The 20575-nt window shown below is 43.1% G+C and overlaps 2 protein-coding genes across 3 annotated transcripts in view; both read right to left on the minus strand.

Annotated features, from left to right (window-relative positions):
- Positions 1-4046, minus strand: part of CRMP1 (collapsin response mediator protein 1) — a 43264-nt gene extending 39218 nt beyond the window's left edge. Inside the window, exon 1 of one of the 2 annotated variants that reach the window (XM_085223492.1) lies at positions 2894-4046. In XM_085223492.1, coding sequence (XP_085079618.1) covers positions 2894-3265 — 372 coding nt within the window. In that variant the 5' untranslated portion in view covers positions 3266-4046. Of the gene's footprint in view, positions 1-1227; positions 1598-2893 lie in introns of those variants that run through there. The other variant, XM_085223493.1, reaches the window with a different exon arrangement.
- A 3889-nt stretch (positions 4047-7935) lies between these two features.
- Positions 7936-20575, minus strand: part of C4H4orf50 (chromosome 4 C4orf50 homolog) — a 74192-nt gene continuing 61552 nt past the window's right edge. Inside the window, exon 16 of the transcript XR_014883225.1 lies at positions 7936-12133. The gene's annotated coding sequence lies outside the window, so the exon portion shown is untranslated. The remainder of the gene's footprint in view (positions 12134-20575) is intronic.

A 20575-nucleotide genomic window follows, 5' to 3' on the forward strand; every position in this document is an offset into this window, starting at 1 on the left:
GCAGGCATGGGGGGCTCCCAGTGCAAGGGAAGCAGCAGTTGGGCAGCCAGCATGGGTCACACCACGTTCTCAGAACTGAAGCAGGAGGAGCTGTCCCCCATTGAGCCCACACAGCAGCCGTGCTCACATCCTGACTGATGTCCATTGGTAAGGGAGAAGTGCAGCTGTTGCACCCATTGATACCACTCAGCCCTGCTTTCAGAAAAGGGCTGTTCCCTTCATGTCCAAATATTTGAGCTAAAGGATTTTTTTTTCCAATTATAAGAGATAAAGGTGCTCAGGTGCTCACAGTCACATCACACTGGCTTGAGTGATGCCTTCAGAGTACATTTTGCCTTCTCCCAAAGCGAGAAGCCCCCCTGAAAGCCACCGCTCAGGTCCTGAAAGCAGCGTTGGCTCTGTAACCACCACACCCACCCACAGCCCTATCCCCGGCTCCAGAAGCTCTCGCTCAGCGCCCCAACCCCTTCTCCATCACCCCCACCCCAACTCCCGAGAGCAAAGCAGGGCCCAGCTCAGGGATAGACCCCACATCATCTCTGCATGGCCACACTAGGGAGAGATCGCCCACAGAAGCCCCCTCCCCGCCAGCTCCGCCTCGCCCTTATAGGTCTATGGGGAACAATATACTGAATAAAGGACCCAGATCCTTTCTTTCTGCCGTGGGAAGAGCTCTTCCATTGTGGTCCCGCTGGATGCACATAGGAGGAGGATGGTGACGATTAACCCTTTGACTCCTGATCTCGACACGCTTGATGCATTCCCAGCGAGGAGGTGTGGGCGCTGGCATCATGGCGCTCTCATTTTCCACGCTCCCCCCCTCCCCTCCCCTCTGCACCCCCTGCCCAGCCCGGCCCCCGCCCCTGCCCGCTGCCGGGGGCACGTCGTGCTGCAGCGTCCCCTCCCTCTTTTGTTCTGCCGAGCCCGGCGGCCCCCGGCCCCAAACCACCGCCGTCGGGCCCGAGCTGTAAGGCGAGGTACGGGGAAAAAATAACAGAGAGAAATGGCCCGCCATCAAACCGGACGGATGCGGTATAATAACGAAATGAAATCAAATGAATGAAACGAAAACGAACCCAGCGCAGAGCTGTGGAAGGAGGGAGTGGCCCCGCAGCCGGCACCCCCCGAGCCCCGCTCCCCACCGCCCCCCGCGGACTCTGCGCGGCCGCTGAGCGCCGTTCCCCGCCCGCTAACAAAGGCGCGGGGACACCGCCGGGCTGCGCTTACCGTGATGTGGGGGATGCTCTTCTTGCCCTGGTACGACATGTCGGCTCCCGCCCGGAACGCGCCCCGAACAGCGAGAGAAAAATAACGGTGGGGATAACGGGAATAAGGATAATTCGGATGCTGGGGCGGGGCGGGGGGACCCGGCGGAGCTGTGTAATGGAGGCAAAGTTTCCTCGCCCGGAGGAAGGGGAGCGCCAGGCGGAGCCGGCACCTTTTTTTCCAGCTGCAATAAAACAGGGACGCGGTTCCCGGGGGGGTCGGCGGGCGCTGCCTCTCCCGGCGGCAGCAGCGCCCTCCCGGCTGCAGGTCGGAGCGGGATTCGCTCGGCTCAACCCAGGAAGCGGTTCCTTCCCTCCTGTCCCCCACCCCTACATCCCCCCCTCCTCGGCCCCCCTTTCCCTGCCCATCAACCCAGCCACTCCCTCCCACACCGGCGCTGGCAAACACCGCCCACGGCCCCGGCCCCGCCGCCGCCCTATCGCGGGCTGCGGGCACAGCGGGGCTCCTGTGCGTGGGGACTGCGGGGTGGGGACCGGGGAGGGTGAAAGGCACCGCGGAGCTGCCCCCAAGTTAATCCCCGCCGTGCAAACGGGGGGAGAACGCTGCGCACACGGCGCTGCGACACGCACACAGGCACGTGGCATCTCCCAGCCAGGTCGCTTCCCCTACGCATCCCCCCCTCCAGATCATCCCTGCTCAGCGCTCCAGAGACCATATGGGGTCCGCTGCGCTGCCAGCTTATCCTCGCCCCCACAGCCTTAGAACTTTGGGGACCTGCAGAGCAACACGCGATGTGCCCCGAGGCGGGGAGGCATCGCGGGTGTCCCAAGCGATGGGGATGCTCAGGGTGCGCCCTCCCCGCTGCTCCGACACGGGGGTGCGGGTGGGGTGGGAAACACCGCAGTGCAGCTTTGCACAGACACCAAGGTCGCCGCAGTGAGCGGGGTGGGCGCGGGGCCGTGTCCCCTCCGGGCTGCCGAGCACCGGATAGATCGGAGCCCCATTCATGCGAGGAGCGGAGCTCCCGGCCCGGCCGCAGGCGGGTGGCAGCGAGCGGTGCCAAGCGGCGGTGCGGGGACACGGATGAAGGCCGCGGTTCTTCCTAAAGGGAAATCAATGACAGCCCCGGAGCCGGCCTGGCTCTGCCTCCGGTTCAGTTGCTACGATCGGGGTAGATGGAGGCGCAGCTCCCCCGCCCCGGCCTCACTTTTTCCTTAAGTCTACAAAACGAACCCAGGTTGTGAGCCCTTTCCATCCTGCCCACAGCTGGGGAACCTCAGGCAGAGGTTGCCGCCACCCTCGCCCACCCACTCGGGGCACAATGAGGGCATCGGATGCTCTGGAGGAAGCGATCCCACGCGTGGCGGGGCCGGGTCGCTCCGTCCCGGGCTGGGAGGAGGTAGAGGGGACAGGGGCGACCCTGCGGCTCCGCCCCCGCCCGGCCGGCGTTCTACCGGCACGAAGGAAAAAACTCATCGCCATCACTTACAAAGGAAAAACGATTTCTGTCGCGTCCCCCCGCAAAACACCCCTAGGAAGCTCACAAGTGAGACAGTATCCAGGCCGGGCGGGCCGTTCCCACAGCATCCCCGTGCCAGGACGGGAGGGCAGCGCCTCCTTGACCTCCCAAAAACATTCCACATCCCGACCCCGTGTCCCCGCTCACCTGCCCATTGTCGGGACCCTGCAGCAGCTCCTTCCCCAGCGGGAAGCGGATCTCCACGCCCGGAGTCTTGTCCTCCCGTTCCCCCGGGGAGCTGATGACGGAGCCCGACACCTCGCTGATGTCGCTGGCGGTCTCGCTGTAGTTGTCCCCCCCGTCCAGCATATCGTGCCGGCTGCCGCTTCGCGGGGTGCGCGATCCCTTCTTCCCCACGCTGTAGGCGTCGAAGTCGATGGTTTTGTTCTCGTAGGCCCCCTCCACCGAGGCGAACATCCCCCCGTATTTCTGCCGCGGTGTCTGCGCCGTGGTCCCTGGCCGGGCCAGATACACGGGCAGGTCATCTTCTTTATTCCAGTTCCTCTTTCTCTCGGCCATTCTTGCCGCGCGGGTCTCTCCCTCGCTCGCTCGCTCGCTGCTACCCCACTTCTCCGCACCTTCTGCTACCGGGATAGGCTGCCCGTGACCATAAAAATGAATGGACGGCTGCGGCGGCGCGGGGTTGGCTGCCGGGATGCTGCCCTTAGGGAGATGCAGGCGGCGGGCTCCCCTCCGCCATCCGCCCCCAGCAGAAAAAGAAAAAAAAGATTATGAAAAAGAAAGAGAACGAAATAAATCCAAGCGGGATTTAAAAATAGCCGTGTTAGTAAAGAGCACGTGAAAATAAAGTACAAAGAGAGCAGAGGAGAGGGTGGCAGAGGCAGGTGATTGGAAAGCCCCTGACGAATCGGAAGCGCAGCAGCAATTCCTAGAGCAAGGACCGCAGTGCACACGCTCCCCCGGTATAAAGAATGAGCCGGGGGGCGGGAAGGGAGGGGAGGAGAGAGCGCGCCGCATGCACACCCAGCCACGGCCGGGACCGGGCAGGCTCCAGTCACCTGCTGCTACGTGGCTTCGGGAGGGGAGAAAAAAAGAGGGGGAAAAAAAAAAAAAAAAAAAAGCCCTCACTCCCCCCAGTCCCCTGAGCGAGTCGGGGGGAGTTTCTCCCACTTCGCACACTCGCACTCCCCGCCTCCTTCCCTCCCTCCCTTCCTTCCTCCCGGGGCGGGGCAGGGGGTGCCGCTGCCGTCTCCGTGCCGCAGCAGCTGGTGCCGGGTTGGAGGGGGTGGAGGGCGGCCCCGCTCCGCCCCGCAGCCCCCGACCGCTGCGCGATCCCGCGGCGCGGAGCGGCAGCGCTGACACGGAAGTGATCGCGGTGGGAGCTGCCCGCGGATCCGCCCCGCGCAGCCCCCGCAGCCCGGCGCGCCCCGCGGAGCTGTCCCTTCAGCACCGCGCAGCCCGCGCCGGCTGAAGGCTGCGCTGCGGGAGGCGACCGACGGGACCCGACTGCAGCGCTTCGTTCAGTCGGCACGGTGCCAGCTAACAAACCCCGATTATCTATTATTATCACTATTTAAAGCGGGAGGATTTGAGAATGCTTTCTTCTCTGCCCACTTCATAAAGCGCGGCTCTACACCTCTACCTATCTTACAAAAGGGGGGTCGTCCACTGAGAGCGCAAAACCTTGGATACTCATCTCCCAACCACACAGCCGACCTCAGACAATCCTGTCGTGCCTTGAGTGCACCAGCAGTTACATAAGAATCACACTCTGTTGCTCTGAAATATTAGAACAAACTGCTCTGAAATTGATTAAATGACTAAGCAAATTTAAAGCGCTGGATCAATCACAAGACCTGCTTATAGCTCATGTACAGTGCGGTTATGCCATCTGAATACAAAGCTGAATACAGTGCTATCTTTGACCCACAGGCACACCTGGTTGTCCCAGCAGAAGAATTTCAGGTTGTAGGTTGATTAGAAGAAGTGGGAGATTAAAGGCAGAAATCCCTGGGAATTCACAGAATCACAGAATATCCTGAGTTGGAGGGGACACACAAGGATCATCCAACAGCACCACCCAAACCCTATGACTGAGAGCATTGTCCAAACGTGACGGCAGCATGGGCCATGCCCACTGCCTTGGGCAGCCTGTCCATGCCCACTGCCCTCTGGTGCAGACCCTTTCCCTAACCCCCAACTGCCCCTTCCCTGACACAGCTCCATGCCGTTCCCTTGGGCCCTGTTGCTTGTCACAAAAAGCAGAGCTCAGCGCTGCCCCACCACTCCCTTTGAGAAGCTGCAGCTGCTATGAGGCCTCCCCTCAGCTCCTCTGCTCTGGGCTGAGTAAACCAGGGGCCTCAGCTGTTCTTCATAGAACCATCATTATAGCCCTCTTTTGGATGCTTTGTATAGCAGATATAGGCTGACATAGACAGCTACAGACAGATAAAAAAACCTTAATGATTTCCATAGCGTAACTACATACTTCAACAGCACAAAGTCTTACTCAGTTATACCACTGTAAAATCGTTCATTACATGAGCTCATACTCATATTTCCACTGACATAGCTGAGAGCAGCATTTGGCCCAGAACATCTTCATTCAGAAGCAGCATCCATTACATTTAATAGCTTTCCCCAGAAGATAACTGGAAACATGTGCAAGTACTGAATAGTAACAGTGTCACAAACTTTATTCCAAGCCACTCCTTAAGAAAAGTGTGAATTTGGGGAAATATAAAAATAAAAACAAGTCAGAATCAAATTGTTTTTCCAATGTTAACAGCCACTTGAAAAACCACGAGGCAAAAAGTAAACTGAAACTTTATCAAAGGGGTTAAAATTGGATTTTTTTCCTCTTTTAGTCGGACTCCCTGACTTTTCCCATTCCTGGTTTTACTGCACAACACTTGAGCTCAATTGCTAACTAACAGGCTAAATATTAATGCTTTATTATTATCCGTGTCATAACCCAGCTAATATATTTTAAACAGCTCCCAAAAACTCAAAGCATGTCATAAATGTAACCAAGGAACAAGTTTATGAACTACTTCTAGGTCTCAGTCTGAAGATGCATTAAACATTGCACCATCCAAATGGCTGCTGACATCCCAACATGCATCATCAAAGTATACCAGCTTTCTCATCAACAATTACCAATGGACCAAAGCCATGTAAAAACCTGTTATGTAACATACCTGAGCACTGCTCTAACAAGTCAAAGACAAACATCTTCCTTTTCTGCATTTCCTATAACTCCTATCTCAAATGCCATGGAAAACTGTGCTGTCTGCATGAGCAGAATTAGAGAATTAGTCAAAGGTTCACTGATCCCTGGTTATTAACACACTGATTTAAATAATTGCTGCATCACCACTGACATTCCTAAACACATATTCCCGAGCAGGATTCCACAGCTAACTCAGTAAAATAGGCTACCACATTATCGTATGGTTGTTTCACTGATATGTGAAAAAAAAAAATAACTTCCAGGATATTGATTTGTTACTGCTTTAAATACTTCTCCACTATTTAGGCAAAACTTGATTCTTTGTTCCTAGTGGTAACATCAAGATTTACTGACCACGTTGGGAAAAAAAGTCCCTTTGTTCCTCCACAGGATGCCAAAACCTGTGTAGTTACTGAAATATGTAGGTGGTACACTCAGGAGGACATGAAGGTCACATATCACCCTAAATATTGGAAAAAAAATACTCATTTCATAAGATTTTTCTTTCCAATCAAAAGATGAATTTTGAACCTCAGTAAAATATATTCCTGATGGTCCCACAGTAGGTCCAATATGTTGTACGTGATGCGTTAGTTTGCTTAATGATTCAGAGTTGAAGAGCATCTTTTGTTTGTCAAGATAGACTGACTCTGTTTACATGGTTTCTAGTAGGTAACACTGTTCAGGTTCCTAGTACTGCCCAGTTTTTTGAAACAACAAAGAAAAATGCTTTTTTTTTTTAAATATTAAGCTAGAACATTCATCTTAATGCATAAGGAGACTGAAAGACTCAAAGAACACATCAAATGAACATTTTAGAAAACTGTAAAATCTTCAAGTTAAGAACAAACATCAAATCTGTCTTTGTTCATTTTTGCATTTTCTTTCATAATATAGGCCTTTGCTTACTGAAGCCTGTGCTCTAAGTGAACAGATGCTTGCTGTTCTTCTGTTCACTAAGAGATGAAAATTGTTGTTTCAGCTGCTCTAGAAGACCTAGTTACAGCTTGATGCTGCCACCTCATGAATTTACCTAAAAATACATACACAACTTTGGAGAACTATGTAGTTTTGGAATATTCTGCAGACATTGTGTTTTGTCTCATCTTGGCATAACTTGGTGAAAACAGGACAGAACTTGATTGAAATTGCACCCTTTTCCTATAGGATTTTTAAGCTTTATACTGAAATAACACCAGTGACAAATTAACTATATTCCAAATAGGCTAGATGAGAGAAAACCTAGAGATGTGCTTGCTTCCCTCAACAAAAACTTTCAACAAAATTCCAATGAGAAAAACGGGATTTACCAACCTGCCAATGGTAGCTGGAACTCTTCTTTCAACAGTATGAATGCCAAGAGCTGTAAAATGGTTTCTCAAATACAGGAGCTCAGAGAACATGCAATGTACATTTTCCACCTGCTTTTGCTTTGCATATTTTACAGCAGAATCATCAGACCAAAAAAAAAAAAAAAAGGCATGAGCAGTGAGAGGAAAAGAGATCTGAGATTTCTTTCTTCCAGAGGATAAAGCTGAATCACTGTGATTCCTTCTGTGTTCTACACAACTACTCGATTTCTGGCTGTTGTATCCTTCTCCTGCCCCCCAGTTCCTGTCCTATACACTGGAAATTTGAACAGCCCCTTGATATGTCAGAACTATGGACCCGAAATTCCGCAAGCCTCATGTTTCCTACTTACTGAGAAAGTACAATAAAAAGACAGTCAGTACTGTTCAATTAACTCAAGCAAATTCTGCAAAGTCATCAGAAGCTTTTCTACGAAGAGGAGAAAGAACTAAAGACTGAGCAGTATCCTTATCCTGGTAGCAGACCAAATAGCCAATAGTTGATGACCCTTCCTCAAAATGGAGACTTTCTTGGTTGCTATGAAGGGATACAGCTGTATTTACAGCTATATTTAAAAGCTCCACCACCATTTTGGAGTTAAAAATAATTAAAATTATAAAGTTTTTAATTTAAAATATGAATACATTTAATATACAAAATTGTACAAATTATACATTTAACTAACATAGAAAAATACATCTTGTTAACAAGATAAAATGTCAACATATCTTACATAATTTGTGAGAGTTACAAATCTGTGATAATCATCAAGTAGACTTTGTGACTTCATTACAATTCTGTATTCACCCTAATTACATTGAAAATTAATACATATGTACAATTCACATCCATGATAAATGTCTTAAAGTGGAAATCTTTATTGAAAAGTTATCCATGAACAAATCAAAATCAAAAGTGGTCTCTATCTTGTTACTGAAACTTCTTGGTTAGCTTCTCCACTTTGACACCCAATTACAGGGTAATCATGGGTAAGAGTTTAAACTTTTTGCATTTATTTACAACCCTTTCCCTCCAAAAACATCTAGCTGGTACGTCTGTTTAATAAGTATCAAACCATAAACCCCAGCCTTTTTGCGAATTCTTTGGCACCTCTTGAAATGGACCCCAACTTGCATCCCCAATGATTCATGTTAACTACAACACTAGTGGCTGTACAGAAGAGCTGAATAGCTGCACAGCAGTAGAGCTCAAAATACAAGATCTGCATACATTATTCATCCCAGATTTTTCATTAATGCCTCGGGAGGTGGGGAAATATCTTTGTTTCAGACAGTGTGAGTAGAGAGTTTTTACTCCTTATTTAATTTACATGGTTTCTTTCTCCAAATTCCAAACAAAAGACAGAAACCTAATTTATAAACAAGCCATAAAAATCTGTTCCATGCTGCATCTTGTCTTATATACTGTGAGCAGTGTAATAATTTTCTTCTAACTATTTACATATTTTTTAAAACTTGTTTGTCATCACAGGGAGCGAAATAGACAACCACTCCTCTGAGTTTCATATCCACTTTTTTTTTTCTTTTTTACTTTTTTTTCTCTTGATAGCTCTGTGCCAACAAACTATTTTTTAATTCCTAAAAGATAAAATTCCCTCTCCATCTCCAAGCCAAAGGCTGATCAACTTCTCCTAAGATCTGCTTAGGAACACTAGTGAGAAAATGAACAACCTCTCAAAGGCTTTTTGCACAGGAGTGGTTTTAACCAGTTAACTACTTTTTCTCTCATTTTAAAAAAGACGCAACCACTATTCTGAGAGCAGACAAATGCAGATATTCAGCATCCATTAGTTCACACTGCACAGTACCCTCTCACGTTGGAATTCATATTTGCATATTCATATCCCAATAACGAGAGTCTCTTACAGACAGAAATAACATTGAACAGAGATTTATACCACAGATCCCAATGACTCCAAATCAAAGTATGTCTTCACAACTACTCATCCCCCTCCCCCCCTCTACGTATTTAGAAAATGTTAAGCAGAGCATATTGCTGTAATATCTATCAGATTCGAGCATTTCTTAAGCCAAGTAGATTGCATGAAATCTTGGTCCCAGGGAGACCAATGGAGATTTGTGGTACAAGTATCTCATCCAGTACATTTAAACTTACTCTTCTTTTTTAATTCTATCTCCAACTTGCAATTATCCTCGTTAGCAAACAATGGTTTAGGCATGGATGACAGTGGTAAAACTTAAGTTAGCTATATTTTTAATTCACACCCTACGTAAGAAACAGTATACTTTCTTTTCTAACATTTTTGTGGGGACAAAAATTCCTGTCCATAATCCTATTGCTACTGATTTCTAATGCAAATATGTTTGGAGCCAAAGGCACAATACATTTTAAAGAACTCTGCTGAAGCAGGAAAGAGGTTTGAACAAATTTCCGTAATCCTAAGGTCTGTTTCCCCTCTGCCTCCTTAAGGCACTAAAGGATTTCCAAAGGATTAGTAGCAAAACCCAGCATGTACATGTCCCTCCCTCCACCCACAACCATAGAAAATCGAAATACTAAAATCCTTCCTCTGCAAGTTAGAAATACAGGTCAAGGTTTACAATTTTTAAAAGCCCATAAGGTTAAACATCATCCATACCTTAGTATGGAGGTTTAACTTAAGAACCCTATACTGTATGTGAAATATTTCCCAGCAATTGCATTATTCTGAATGTAATGTGATTATTGTGCAGGAGTCAATCATGGTACTTCCAAGTATATGCCATCCCATAGTAGTATGAAGAATAGAATTCAGGGTTTAAAGATTGCACAAGGAGCTGTGGAAATACATTAAGCTATATTTTCAGTATCTTGTGATGCTCTATACGTTATAGTATATGGAAATAAGTGAACTGTCAAAGAAATCATTATGTAACACAGCCCACTTTGTCTATTTAGGGTGACAAAAGAAGGTTATTTTTACTTAGAATTTAGCAGCACCTCAATTCTGACTGAGGAATTTGGTCAAAGCGATATTGTGCATATAAAGCAATCAGAACAAAGTACCTCATTTTGCATTCTGAGAAAGTTTAACACAAAACAATGACGTACGTAAAGCAGTGCCCGGCCTGTTTGCCATAGACAGCACATCTAACAAGTTAACTTCTGCCTAGCAAAAGAAAACCGAACAGACTGTGTAGCAGTTAGACAATACTTTTCACCATAAAGTATCCAAAAAATAATAGCCAGGATCTCTGTTTCAGCTGATAATCTCACATTTAAAATTTTTCTGCTTGCGATTTAAGGGAAGACTGGAATTTTAATTCCTGATCCTCAGCCACGTGGTCTATCAATTTAATTAATAAACAGAGTCTTCCAATATTGGTCTGGTGGTTTTCATACTAGGCTGTGGCAGAATTGAAAGAAAATCATGGTACAAACCACAAAGAATGAAGCGTGCTTTATATATCTTATGCTAATCATTTTAGAATGAAATCTAATGATATAAAGCCTAAGATGATACAAAATGGACAGGTTCATTATCAACATTTATAATTCATGGTGGGAGATTATGCATAAATGCTAGGAAAGAAGTGTGGTGTTTTAGTTCAACACTTAATTCAACAGTAAGCAGTAGGGTTTAATTGCCTGAGTACTGTGAAAATGATGCATGTTTTCTGGTGGATAGTATGCAAAGGGAGAGAAACCTACACACACGTCATTGCTTCATTTTAAAAACTTGTAGTTAAGCTTCAAGTGTTAACATGCCAACGTGCCATCTTCTTACTAATCATAAGACGGAAATACACATTACATTAATCTGATTTTGGATTCCACTGTTTTTTTTATCCTTCTGCCTCCCTTCAAAGAATATCTGTTATTACTGGGAGATTGAGCTTTGTAAAGATCAGCACATTCTAGCAGTGAACTCAAGAAAAAAAAAAAAAAAAAAAAACACAAAAAACAGTTGTCAACACTGAAAGTCCATTACAGTGAAAGGGACAGTTTGGGAGATCAGTATATATGGCTGTTTCCACTCAGACAACATGAATTGCCACAGACTTCAACAGCGCTGTGCAAGCTTGTAGTTAAAGGAATGTATGTATCTATATGACCACTTATGACCACTTCAGCACAAGTCCTGTGCCAGTGTTCATGTCTGCCTGCCTTCACAAATAGGTACTTAGTTATGAATAGCAGGAGATACGAGTGCATAAAATATACTGTAGTTGCAAAATATTTTTGCATAACATGTAATATTATCAACCAATGGGTGCAGAAACACCTACTTCAGAAAAAGAATGTATGCATGTGAATACCTTATCTGAAAAATTCAATGTGGCCTATTCATGTGGTTGAATACCAATCTATCTAGAGCATTAGGACACAGTGTTTTGAAGTTCCAAATGCTTCTCTTGTGCCCATGAAGTGCATCCTCAATTCATACCTTGTAAAATTGTAGTTCTGTCTCATTTCCTGGACAATTTGTACCTTCATCTAACATGTCCTCAGAAATACTGAACATCCTGACTTAAACCAAAGCCTCTTTCTGGAATGCTCAATGCCATAAGAGGCTGCAGACATTACATGCTCACATCAGCAGACCCATGAAGACTGAGATATGTGCTTAGTATGATAATTTCTTAAAATGGGACTTCTGAGATCTTAAGAAAACAAAACAACAAAAAAACAAACCACATATCAGGCTGGCTCGCATGGTCAAGTTCCACTACAGGATGTGGCTAAAGCACAGTAGATGGTAAGTCAATGCAGCTTTTCAGTTTTTTCCCATAATGAAGCAGTTGTGGTAACCTCTACGTCAAAGCACCTTTCGTCATTCCTTCAGAGCAGTAATTGTGTCTTTGTAACCAAGAGTTTACTCCCTGGGTAAGTGAAAGGAGAAAACACAGAGAGAAAAGCATAAGATTAGAATCTGGATTTCCACAATTTAAGGCATAGTTCATTACTTGTTCAAGGACAAAATAAAGCATTTGGAAAGTAGAGTGCTTTGTGTGCTTCCATGCATACATAACACAATTGCAGCATTAATGGAACACATTGTGGGAATTGAATTGTTCTAAAAACATTGAGATGTTTTCCCATGATTAACTTTTATGATGAAAGTCACATCTTGTACTTCTCCCTTATGCTGCCCCTTCTTGTAAACAAGTTCCATTCATCCATTTATCAATATGAGAATGAACACTTCCCACCATCTTCCCCAAACCATTTCATAATCCTCTTGGAGGTAGACTCTCAAATAAAGTGCATTCCAGAGATGACAGCCGTCAAATCCAACCTTCCAAGTAAGCCCTATCTATATGCCTCTTCCTTAGAGCAATTTCAAGTTCATCATTTGAATCATCTCTCAGATATAAAAAGCCTGGATTTGCATTTTCTAGTGAGGCTTCCATTATTACTGTTAAATATTGTGAATGATGCATTGTCTGTATTTTTTGTCTAAAACGTAGCATCTATTGGAGAAACATTCATCTTAGTATATTAAGAGCATGGGAAATGAAATCTTCATTCTAAAACACTGATACATTGAAGTCATTAGTATAAAACTGGCTAGCAATGGAAATTAACTGTCATCACTAAAACATATCCTATTCACTGACATTCTCCTCAAAAGAGAAAAGTCAGAAAGAGGGAAAGAAAAGAGCCATTCTGGTTTATACTTTAGGATAGGAAAGTTTTAACCAGCAAGAAAAACAGAACAAAAAATCATGCAGAGTGAGGGGAGGGGAGGCCTGGGGAGGCCATCATTTTTGCAGAAGCAGCTATATGGGATATTGTGGGAAACAAAACCAGTGAGGTGTGCAAGAGACAATAATTGAGTAAGGAGAGTGCCAGCTGTGCAAGAGCACAACAGTGATTGCTATTAATAAGAGGCATTTAGAGTCCTTCCATACTTACTGGTTCAGATTTCCATCTTGAATAAAAAGGTGACAAATATTCAGTCTTCTTATTTAATACAACACAAGAAGCTTTCTGCAGCCTTTTAATGATGTTATACATTATCTTCTCTCTCTCTTTATTATTTTTTTTTTTTTCCTTTAAGTGGATCCAAACAAAAGAGTTTGGGGAGTTTCTTTTCTATTCATGATGAAATAGAGCCCTATTCTATATAGCCAACAGAGTCATTTGCAGGTCATTCTTTTCTTCAAAAGGGGAAGGGAAGGCTCATAGAGTGCTGGTGCCAGGCTACAGAATCACAGAATTATTTAATTTGGAAAAGACCCATGAGATCAAGTTCAACAATCACTTCACTCTACCAAGCCCACCACTAAACGATGTTCCTAAGCACCACGCCCACACATCTCATACCTTCAGGATGGTGACTCTACCACCTCTCTGGGCAGCCTGTTTCAATGCGTAAGCATTTTCTGTGAAGAAATTCTTCCTCTCATCTAATCTAAACCTCCCCCAGCACAACCTGAGGCCGTTTCCTCGCATCCTAAAGCCATTTCATGTCCTATGAAAATACTGTCTCTGGGGATCACCATATTTTAGTATGAACTGCAATCAGGACAATATGCAGCAGAACATATTTACAGTTCTTGCTATCCACAGTTACTAATAATTTCACAGGATGTCAGCCACTTCCCTTTTTATAATGAATATTACAGAAAGAATATTACAAAGATAAATATGATCTTGTATTCTGGGAAAGTCTGAAAAACATTCCTATCTCTCCCCTTCCACTCACACAAAGTCTCTTCTATGTGATCTCATCAGCATGCGTAAGTTCTGGACAGGATGAGAGTGATAAGATCCCATGACCTTCTAAAACTTCATCTTAATTTAGAAGATAGAGAATTTGTACTTTTAGCCTTTCATTTGCTTGCACATGAAACACCGATCATGTCCACTGTTTACCAACTATTTCAAAGGGAATTTTTTTTTTGCATTTTAGTGGCCACATCTTTTGTCACTGAACTTTGAAATAAGTTCTCCAATTTTCTGTAGTCAGGGATAGAGGATATTTGTCACAGAATCACAGAAACCCCAAGGTTGGAAAGATCTACAAGATCATCCAGTCCAACCATCCACCTATCACCAATAGTTCTCACTAAAACAGGCACTATAACTCACAGAAGCATTTGCAGTCTGAAAACAATTATTTGCATAATACTTTATTTCATTTTTACATGCTTTTTTCCTTGAAAAATTTACCTATCAATTAAATTCCTAATTTTTCTCATACTCTTTACTTTCTTTTTCACCTTCTTGTCATCATCTTTGTCCTTGTTCTTTCCCATGTGGTGTTATTTATCCCTCCTTTTATTCTTCATTCTATGTCTTTTACGACCCTTGTGCTTCTTGCAGTCTTATTTTCCTGACACAGTACTCATCCATCTCCCGTTCTTATTGTTCGTACCACCTACCTAAGGAATATGGCAACATAAACGACTACTGATCTGTTGTAATTACTCTTGTCAGGAAAGATGTCTGTTTTGTGAAGTGCTTGAGGCAAATAAAGAGGTCTTCATTATGTCACTTTGCCAAAGAAAAACACCAACTAAGCATTTACGGTGCTTAAGCACAGAGGTACAGTCACCAACAGGGTATCAGAGCAATTAATAACCAGCCAAGTCTTTATTAACAGTGAGACTCAGAATTTCAGCAAGAGTATCTCTGGTGCTCCGAAATCTGCTGGCTTCCTGTTCTTTGTTAAGACTTAAAGCACACGCATGAGCAGCAATGCAAAGGCTCAGCTCATGCTCCTTCACATCACAAGAGAAGCAAAATCAATTTCAGTCACCAGCACAAAGAACTGCTAATGTAAGCTGATTTCTTCATGACCTTGGGGCCTTAAAGGGAATCTTACAAAATTAAATGACAAGACTGTACCATACTCTCTAATCCAGAGTTGAATCATATCCAACATAACAAAGATTAGTGCATTTTCATATGCTCAGTTGATGTTCTTCAGTCTTTCACAACCTGTGTGCTGCCTGCATTCATTTGTTCTGGCTTTTCCTTATCATCCTTATCTATCCTTGTTCATCATGGGCTGAGATTCCCAAAACTTCAGGATCACAGTAAGGACCGCAGAAGGTTCCTCAGAACTATATTTATTCAAATCTTTAAAACCTCTAAGAACGGAGAATTCACAGACCTCTCTTCTCTGGGCAACCTGTCCCACAGATGGATTGTCCCCTGGAGGAAAGGCTTTTCCTATATTCAGTCTGAACCTTCCCTGATTCACCTTTGCCAACTGAGCCCAGCAATTCCTTGCATGTTGTTGTGAAGTCTCTCCAATGCCAGTTCTTCTCAGGGGTGAACAAGCCTAGGTCCTTTGGTCTCTCCTCAGAGGGGAAGGGCCCTTTCCCCATAGAACCTAAACTAACATTTTTAAGGAAGCTGAGTGTAAGAGCACTAGTAATGCTATCCAAAGCCATTGCTGTTCCCTCAACTCGTCTTGTTCAAAGAATGATGATTTAATGAATGCAGTGATAGAAACGGTACTGACTGCTCTGCACGACTAGTGATCTATCTCTGCTCACAGCAGCAGAACACAACCAGTGCTCCCCAGCTTCAACTACTTCTAAAAAGAATTGTCCTATCTGACGCCTCTACCCCAGGGAGCAGAGCTTTGCGTCCACTCCAAAGTCTGTGGTAAGAGACAAACTAATATAGATACTATTAGGACAAACAACAGAAGGGATGGAAGTTAGAAAAGAAAAGAAAAGAAAAGAAAAGAAAAGAAAAGAAAAGAAAAGAAAAGAAAGAAAAGAAAAGAAAAGAAAAGAAAAGAAAAGAAAAGAAAAGAAAAGAAAAGAAAAGAAAAGAAAAGAAAAGAAAAGAAAAGAAAAAAAAAAAAGAAAAGAAAAGAAAAGAAAAGAAAAGAAAAGAAAAGAAAAGAAAAGAAAAGAAAAGAAAAGAAAAGAAAAGAAAAGAAAAGAAAAGAAAAGAAAAGAAAAGAAAAGAAAAGAAAAGAAAAGAAAAGAAAAGAAAAGAAAAGGAAACTGCAGTACAGAAGGCACATTCCTAAAATCTCTACACCATCTTTGGGGAATGCCTGTTCTCTTTTTTCAGTTAATGAATGCACACACACAGAATTTCCAGTTAAACACTTCTTTCCACTAGGAAGTTAAAGTTGGAAAAAGGAGGACATTCTTTTCCTCTTGTTCTCTGAAAGAGTGTGAAAACTGGTGGCGCCTCTGTAAAAACTTTCCATGTTATGTGGAAGTCCATGCAGTGGACCATCAATTAACTCCAACTGCTTCACTCTGCCTTCTGACTAATCTCAGCCAATGCCTACTGGAAACAATTCCTAATAATAACTAACACCTAATATCAAAGAACTGAATACAGTTTAAGAACTGAAAAGAATTCATGCCTCAAAATATTAAAGAATTACTCTGCTGTTTTGACCATTATCAAACATCACCTGTTATCTCCACTTTGACATCACTGAGGCACTATTGGCTTTTACCTCCATTCCAGAGCTACAGTAGCACAAAGGAAATAAAATGTCAGGCAAGAAGGCTTGCGTTGTTCTTCAATATTTGTTAATGAATTAAAGATACTTGGTCTATCAAATACAAATAATTTCTATTAATTAAAGAAAATTAAAGGTCTGTGGCATACACACGTTATTAGGAAACAATCTACCATGAAATATTCTATGCACATCTTAAATTTAATTTAACAATTTAATTTTATTGTGTAAACTTCTTTTATTTAGAAAAAGTTTGATTGCCTGCCTATAGAAAAATTGCTGAAAAAGAATAATAGCAGGAAAGGAAGTGTTGTAAAACTGCCTTTTGCCACAATACACATGGGATCCCTCAGCTTCATGGTTAATAAATATTGTTTCAACAAACACATTCTGATCTCTGTAAAAACATTAGGTTTTGTATTTGGAAAAATAAAATGAAATAGTACTCAGTGGCATCTTCTTACCTATGATTTGCTGTTTATAAAGGAAGTTTCTAATTGATGGAGTTCAGGAGGTGTGTATCTCATTAAACCTGGAGTGAAGATGTATTGATCCCAATTACAAGCTAAGGTCAACAGAGCTTGGCTGTATATCAGAGCAAAGGAAAAGCTTTGCCAACTGCATCCCAGAGGAAGAAACAACCAACTAACCAGACACGGCTATTAAAAATCATGAATAAATTATATTGTTTTCTGTTAGTAAATGAAATCATGGTAATCTAATTTTTTGTGCTTAATAAATGTATTACATACTAAGAAGTTTTGCATTTATAGATTTGATTCAGAATTGTTGCTCTGACTTTATGCCACTCTCTCTTTCCAAACTAATGTAGTAACTCTGAGAAAATGAATTCATGCAGTGATGAATGAACTTTGTTTTGACCAAACTGTACACAAGACAAATTAACTTCATTAACAGTTGAATCTACATTATGCTCAATATGTAACATATGAGAAGTGCTATTTAATGGTATGGAACTCTTCTGGAAAATGTAACACATTCATTTTTACACTGTTTGGAGAAGAACAATTTAGGAGTCTTAGTTGGGTTTGAGTGAACAGAAGTTCCAAATGTGCATAGACAGTTGAATTCACTGCTGTGCTGAGTGCCATCCTGGCAGTTTCTTTCTTCTACTAGTGGTATAATATTTAATATATTGAAAGAATGTCTTTGCTTTCAAAATATCTTCTAAAATAACATTTTTGTAAATACTTCTTGTTCTTGTGCAAGACACTCAACTCTGACATGCAAATGCGTACAGGAGAATCCTGATCCAGTGTAACCTCCTGCTCATCAAATATTGCAGAAATTTGCAGGCAGGCAGCAGACATTATGAACAGAAATTATGAGATCAGTATCTAACCCATAGTCTTGAAAAAGCAGCCAAAGCAAGCCAGCTTGCCAAAAAACTTAGGGTGAAACATGCTGATATGAAGCAGTCCAAAAATTGTAAATGACAAGCTAAGAAACCTTGAAGTCTGATCACAGTTTGCTGAGAAACACACATGTGTGTGTGTGCATGAAAGAAAAATCCAGCTGGATTTTTTTTTTTTTTTTTTTTTTTTTTTTTTTATGGTAAAGAATTCACTCAGTACCAGTCCTGGTTAAAAAATGTCCCTATTCCAGTTTAAAATAAGAAACAATGAAAACACCTATTCAAAGCATCTTCCACAAGACCATGTTTGATTTTGCTGTACAAGCATCACTCCCACCAGAGCTTTTGCTAGCCTTGAAAATCTACTGGCGCTTGTTAAGTATCGGGTCTTTTTTTTGCTAAGAAAAAGAACTTAGTGCTATTTACATCTCTTTTTATCTCTTATTAAGACTGTTATAATGGAGTTGAAGGCTAATACAAATGAGTAAACCTCTCACTATAGAGACAAGAAGAGCATGGCACCTCCAAATACATAGCATGGCACCATGTATATGAGTGTGTTAGCACCATCAGGTATCTGGTTACAAACAGAACATATGTGTTTTTTTCCAGCAGTGAATATACAACACGTAGGTTGACACAACACTTTCCTGCAGCCCTAAAGTCAATATGTAAAAGAAGAACATTCTGTTCCATTGTTTCCAAACACTGTAGCTGAAGGGACAATCTTCCTTATCGTTTCTCAGAGAGTATCTTTAACATCACAATCCTAATCATTAGGTTCTGCTGGTAATGTGCAGTGCAAGTTTTGCAAAATGGAACCGATGTACTTGCAGTAAGTAACAGTTATGAAGCCTCTGAAAACATGTCTCATTTGCTGGCTTTGATTCATTGCAGCAAGCATTGCAAACTAATCAACAGACAATGAGAAAATCGTAGAATCATCAAGGTTGGAAAAGAACGCTAAAATCGTCTAATCTAACCATCAACCCATCACCACCATTGTCCATGAAACCGAGTCCCTCAGTGCCACACCTCCATGTTTTGTGAACATCTCCAGGGACTGTGAGTCCACCACCTGCCAGGGCAGTAGTAAACCCTGTGCCTCAGAGCATGTCAGTGGGGAATGTTAGGGAAGACAAGGAGGTAAGTGCAACCATGAAAATCTGAAAGACCTGCTGGGTGAAGAGAATATGCCTATTGTGAGCAGGAAAATACAAAATTCTTTGGATTAAAGGCCACTGGTGTTTTTCAGTTTTGAAACTGCTGTCATTTTACCAGATGATCTTTCCAGGCAGACCTGGAAATTCACATTTCATAGAATCATAGAATCATTTGAGGTGGAAGGGACCTTTAAAGGTCATCTAGTCCAACTCCCCTGCAATGAACAGGGTCCCCTACAGCCAGATCACATTGCTCAGTACCTCGTCTAGCCTGACCTTCGATGTCTCCAGGGTTGGAGAAGATTACCCATTTGCATGGATAAAGGCAATTCAGAAGGGTCACATTCATCTAAGCCACAGCAACCTTTGTGCACATTGTCAAGGTGTCTAAACATGTGCCTACAAATATGGGGCTGCCCACTGTCCTTCAGGAAGTTTGATGATCTGGTAGGCACCACAAATGTTCAGCAGAAAATCATTAAATTATTTGAATTAGGAGAAGACACACATTTTCTTTAAAATTCAAGGTCGTTAAGAATGGATTACTCAGAATGAGACAAGGTTTTATGACTCACAGGAGACTGGGAAAAATCATCAGCAGAACTGCTTATTTAGAAAACTATGTTTAGTCACCAAAGACACTTTCAGAGTTATTGCAGCCTCCTTAAACACTTTTTTAATTGCTGCAGCAGTGCTGTAGCAGTAACAAAGAAATATCTCCCCCTTAAATGCACAGTCATACAAGTAACTCATCAGCGGATTTTTCTTGCTGTTGTCAGCATAAGAAAAATGGGCAAGCAAATTCGCATTTCATCAAGGTATTTTATTATCCCACTATCCCTCCAGCAACACGGGGGAGAATTATACTCATCCAGAACCAATTATGTAGCACTTGAGGCTGAGGATTTTATTTTTTTAAGTAAAAATCAGAACAATATCACTACAAGTCCATGTGCTAGTCAATAGTAAACCATCGGCTTTCTGTGGCTGCCTCCTCACCCTGATGCCCAACCAACCTACAGGAGACTTGAGTGTCAGCCTGCCCAATCCTGTCTGACAGGGACAATGGGTGACAGCCATGATGAAGCAGCACTGCAGGGACAGCACCCACAGACACCCCACAGCACAGCTGGACAGTCCATTACTGGAAAAGCCTGAGGACCAACAGAGAATTTTGCTCTAGGCAAAGTTTAGTAACTGCAACATATTGTCACTGCAGCATATTTTAACACAATACCAATAGTAAAAACCAAAGTAATTTTACCCCAAATCTAACTTCTTGAAAATTATTAATGGAAAAAAAGCATTTGTTTTTCCTTTCAATATTCACAGAGGC

Source organism: Meleagris gallopavo, chromosome 4, assembly GCF_905368555.1.
Source record: "Meleagris gallopavo chromosome 4, MGAL_WU_HG_1.1, whole genome shotgun sequence".
Lineage (NCBI taxonomy): Eukaryota > Metazoa > Chordata > Aves > Galliformes > Phasianidae > Meleagris > Meleagris gallopavo.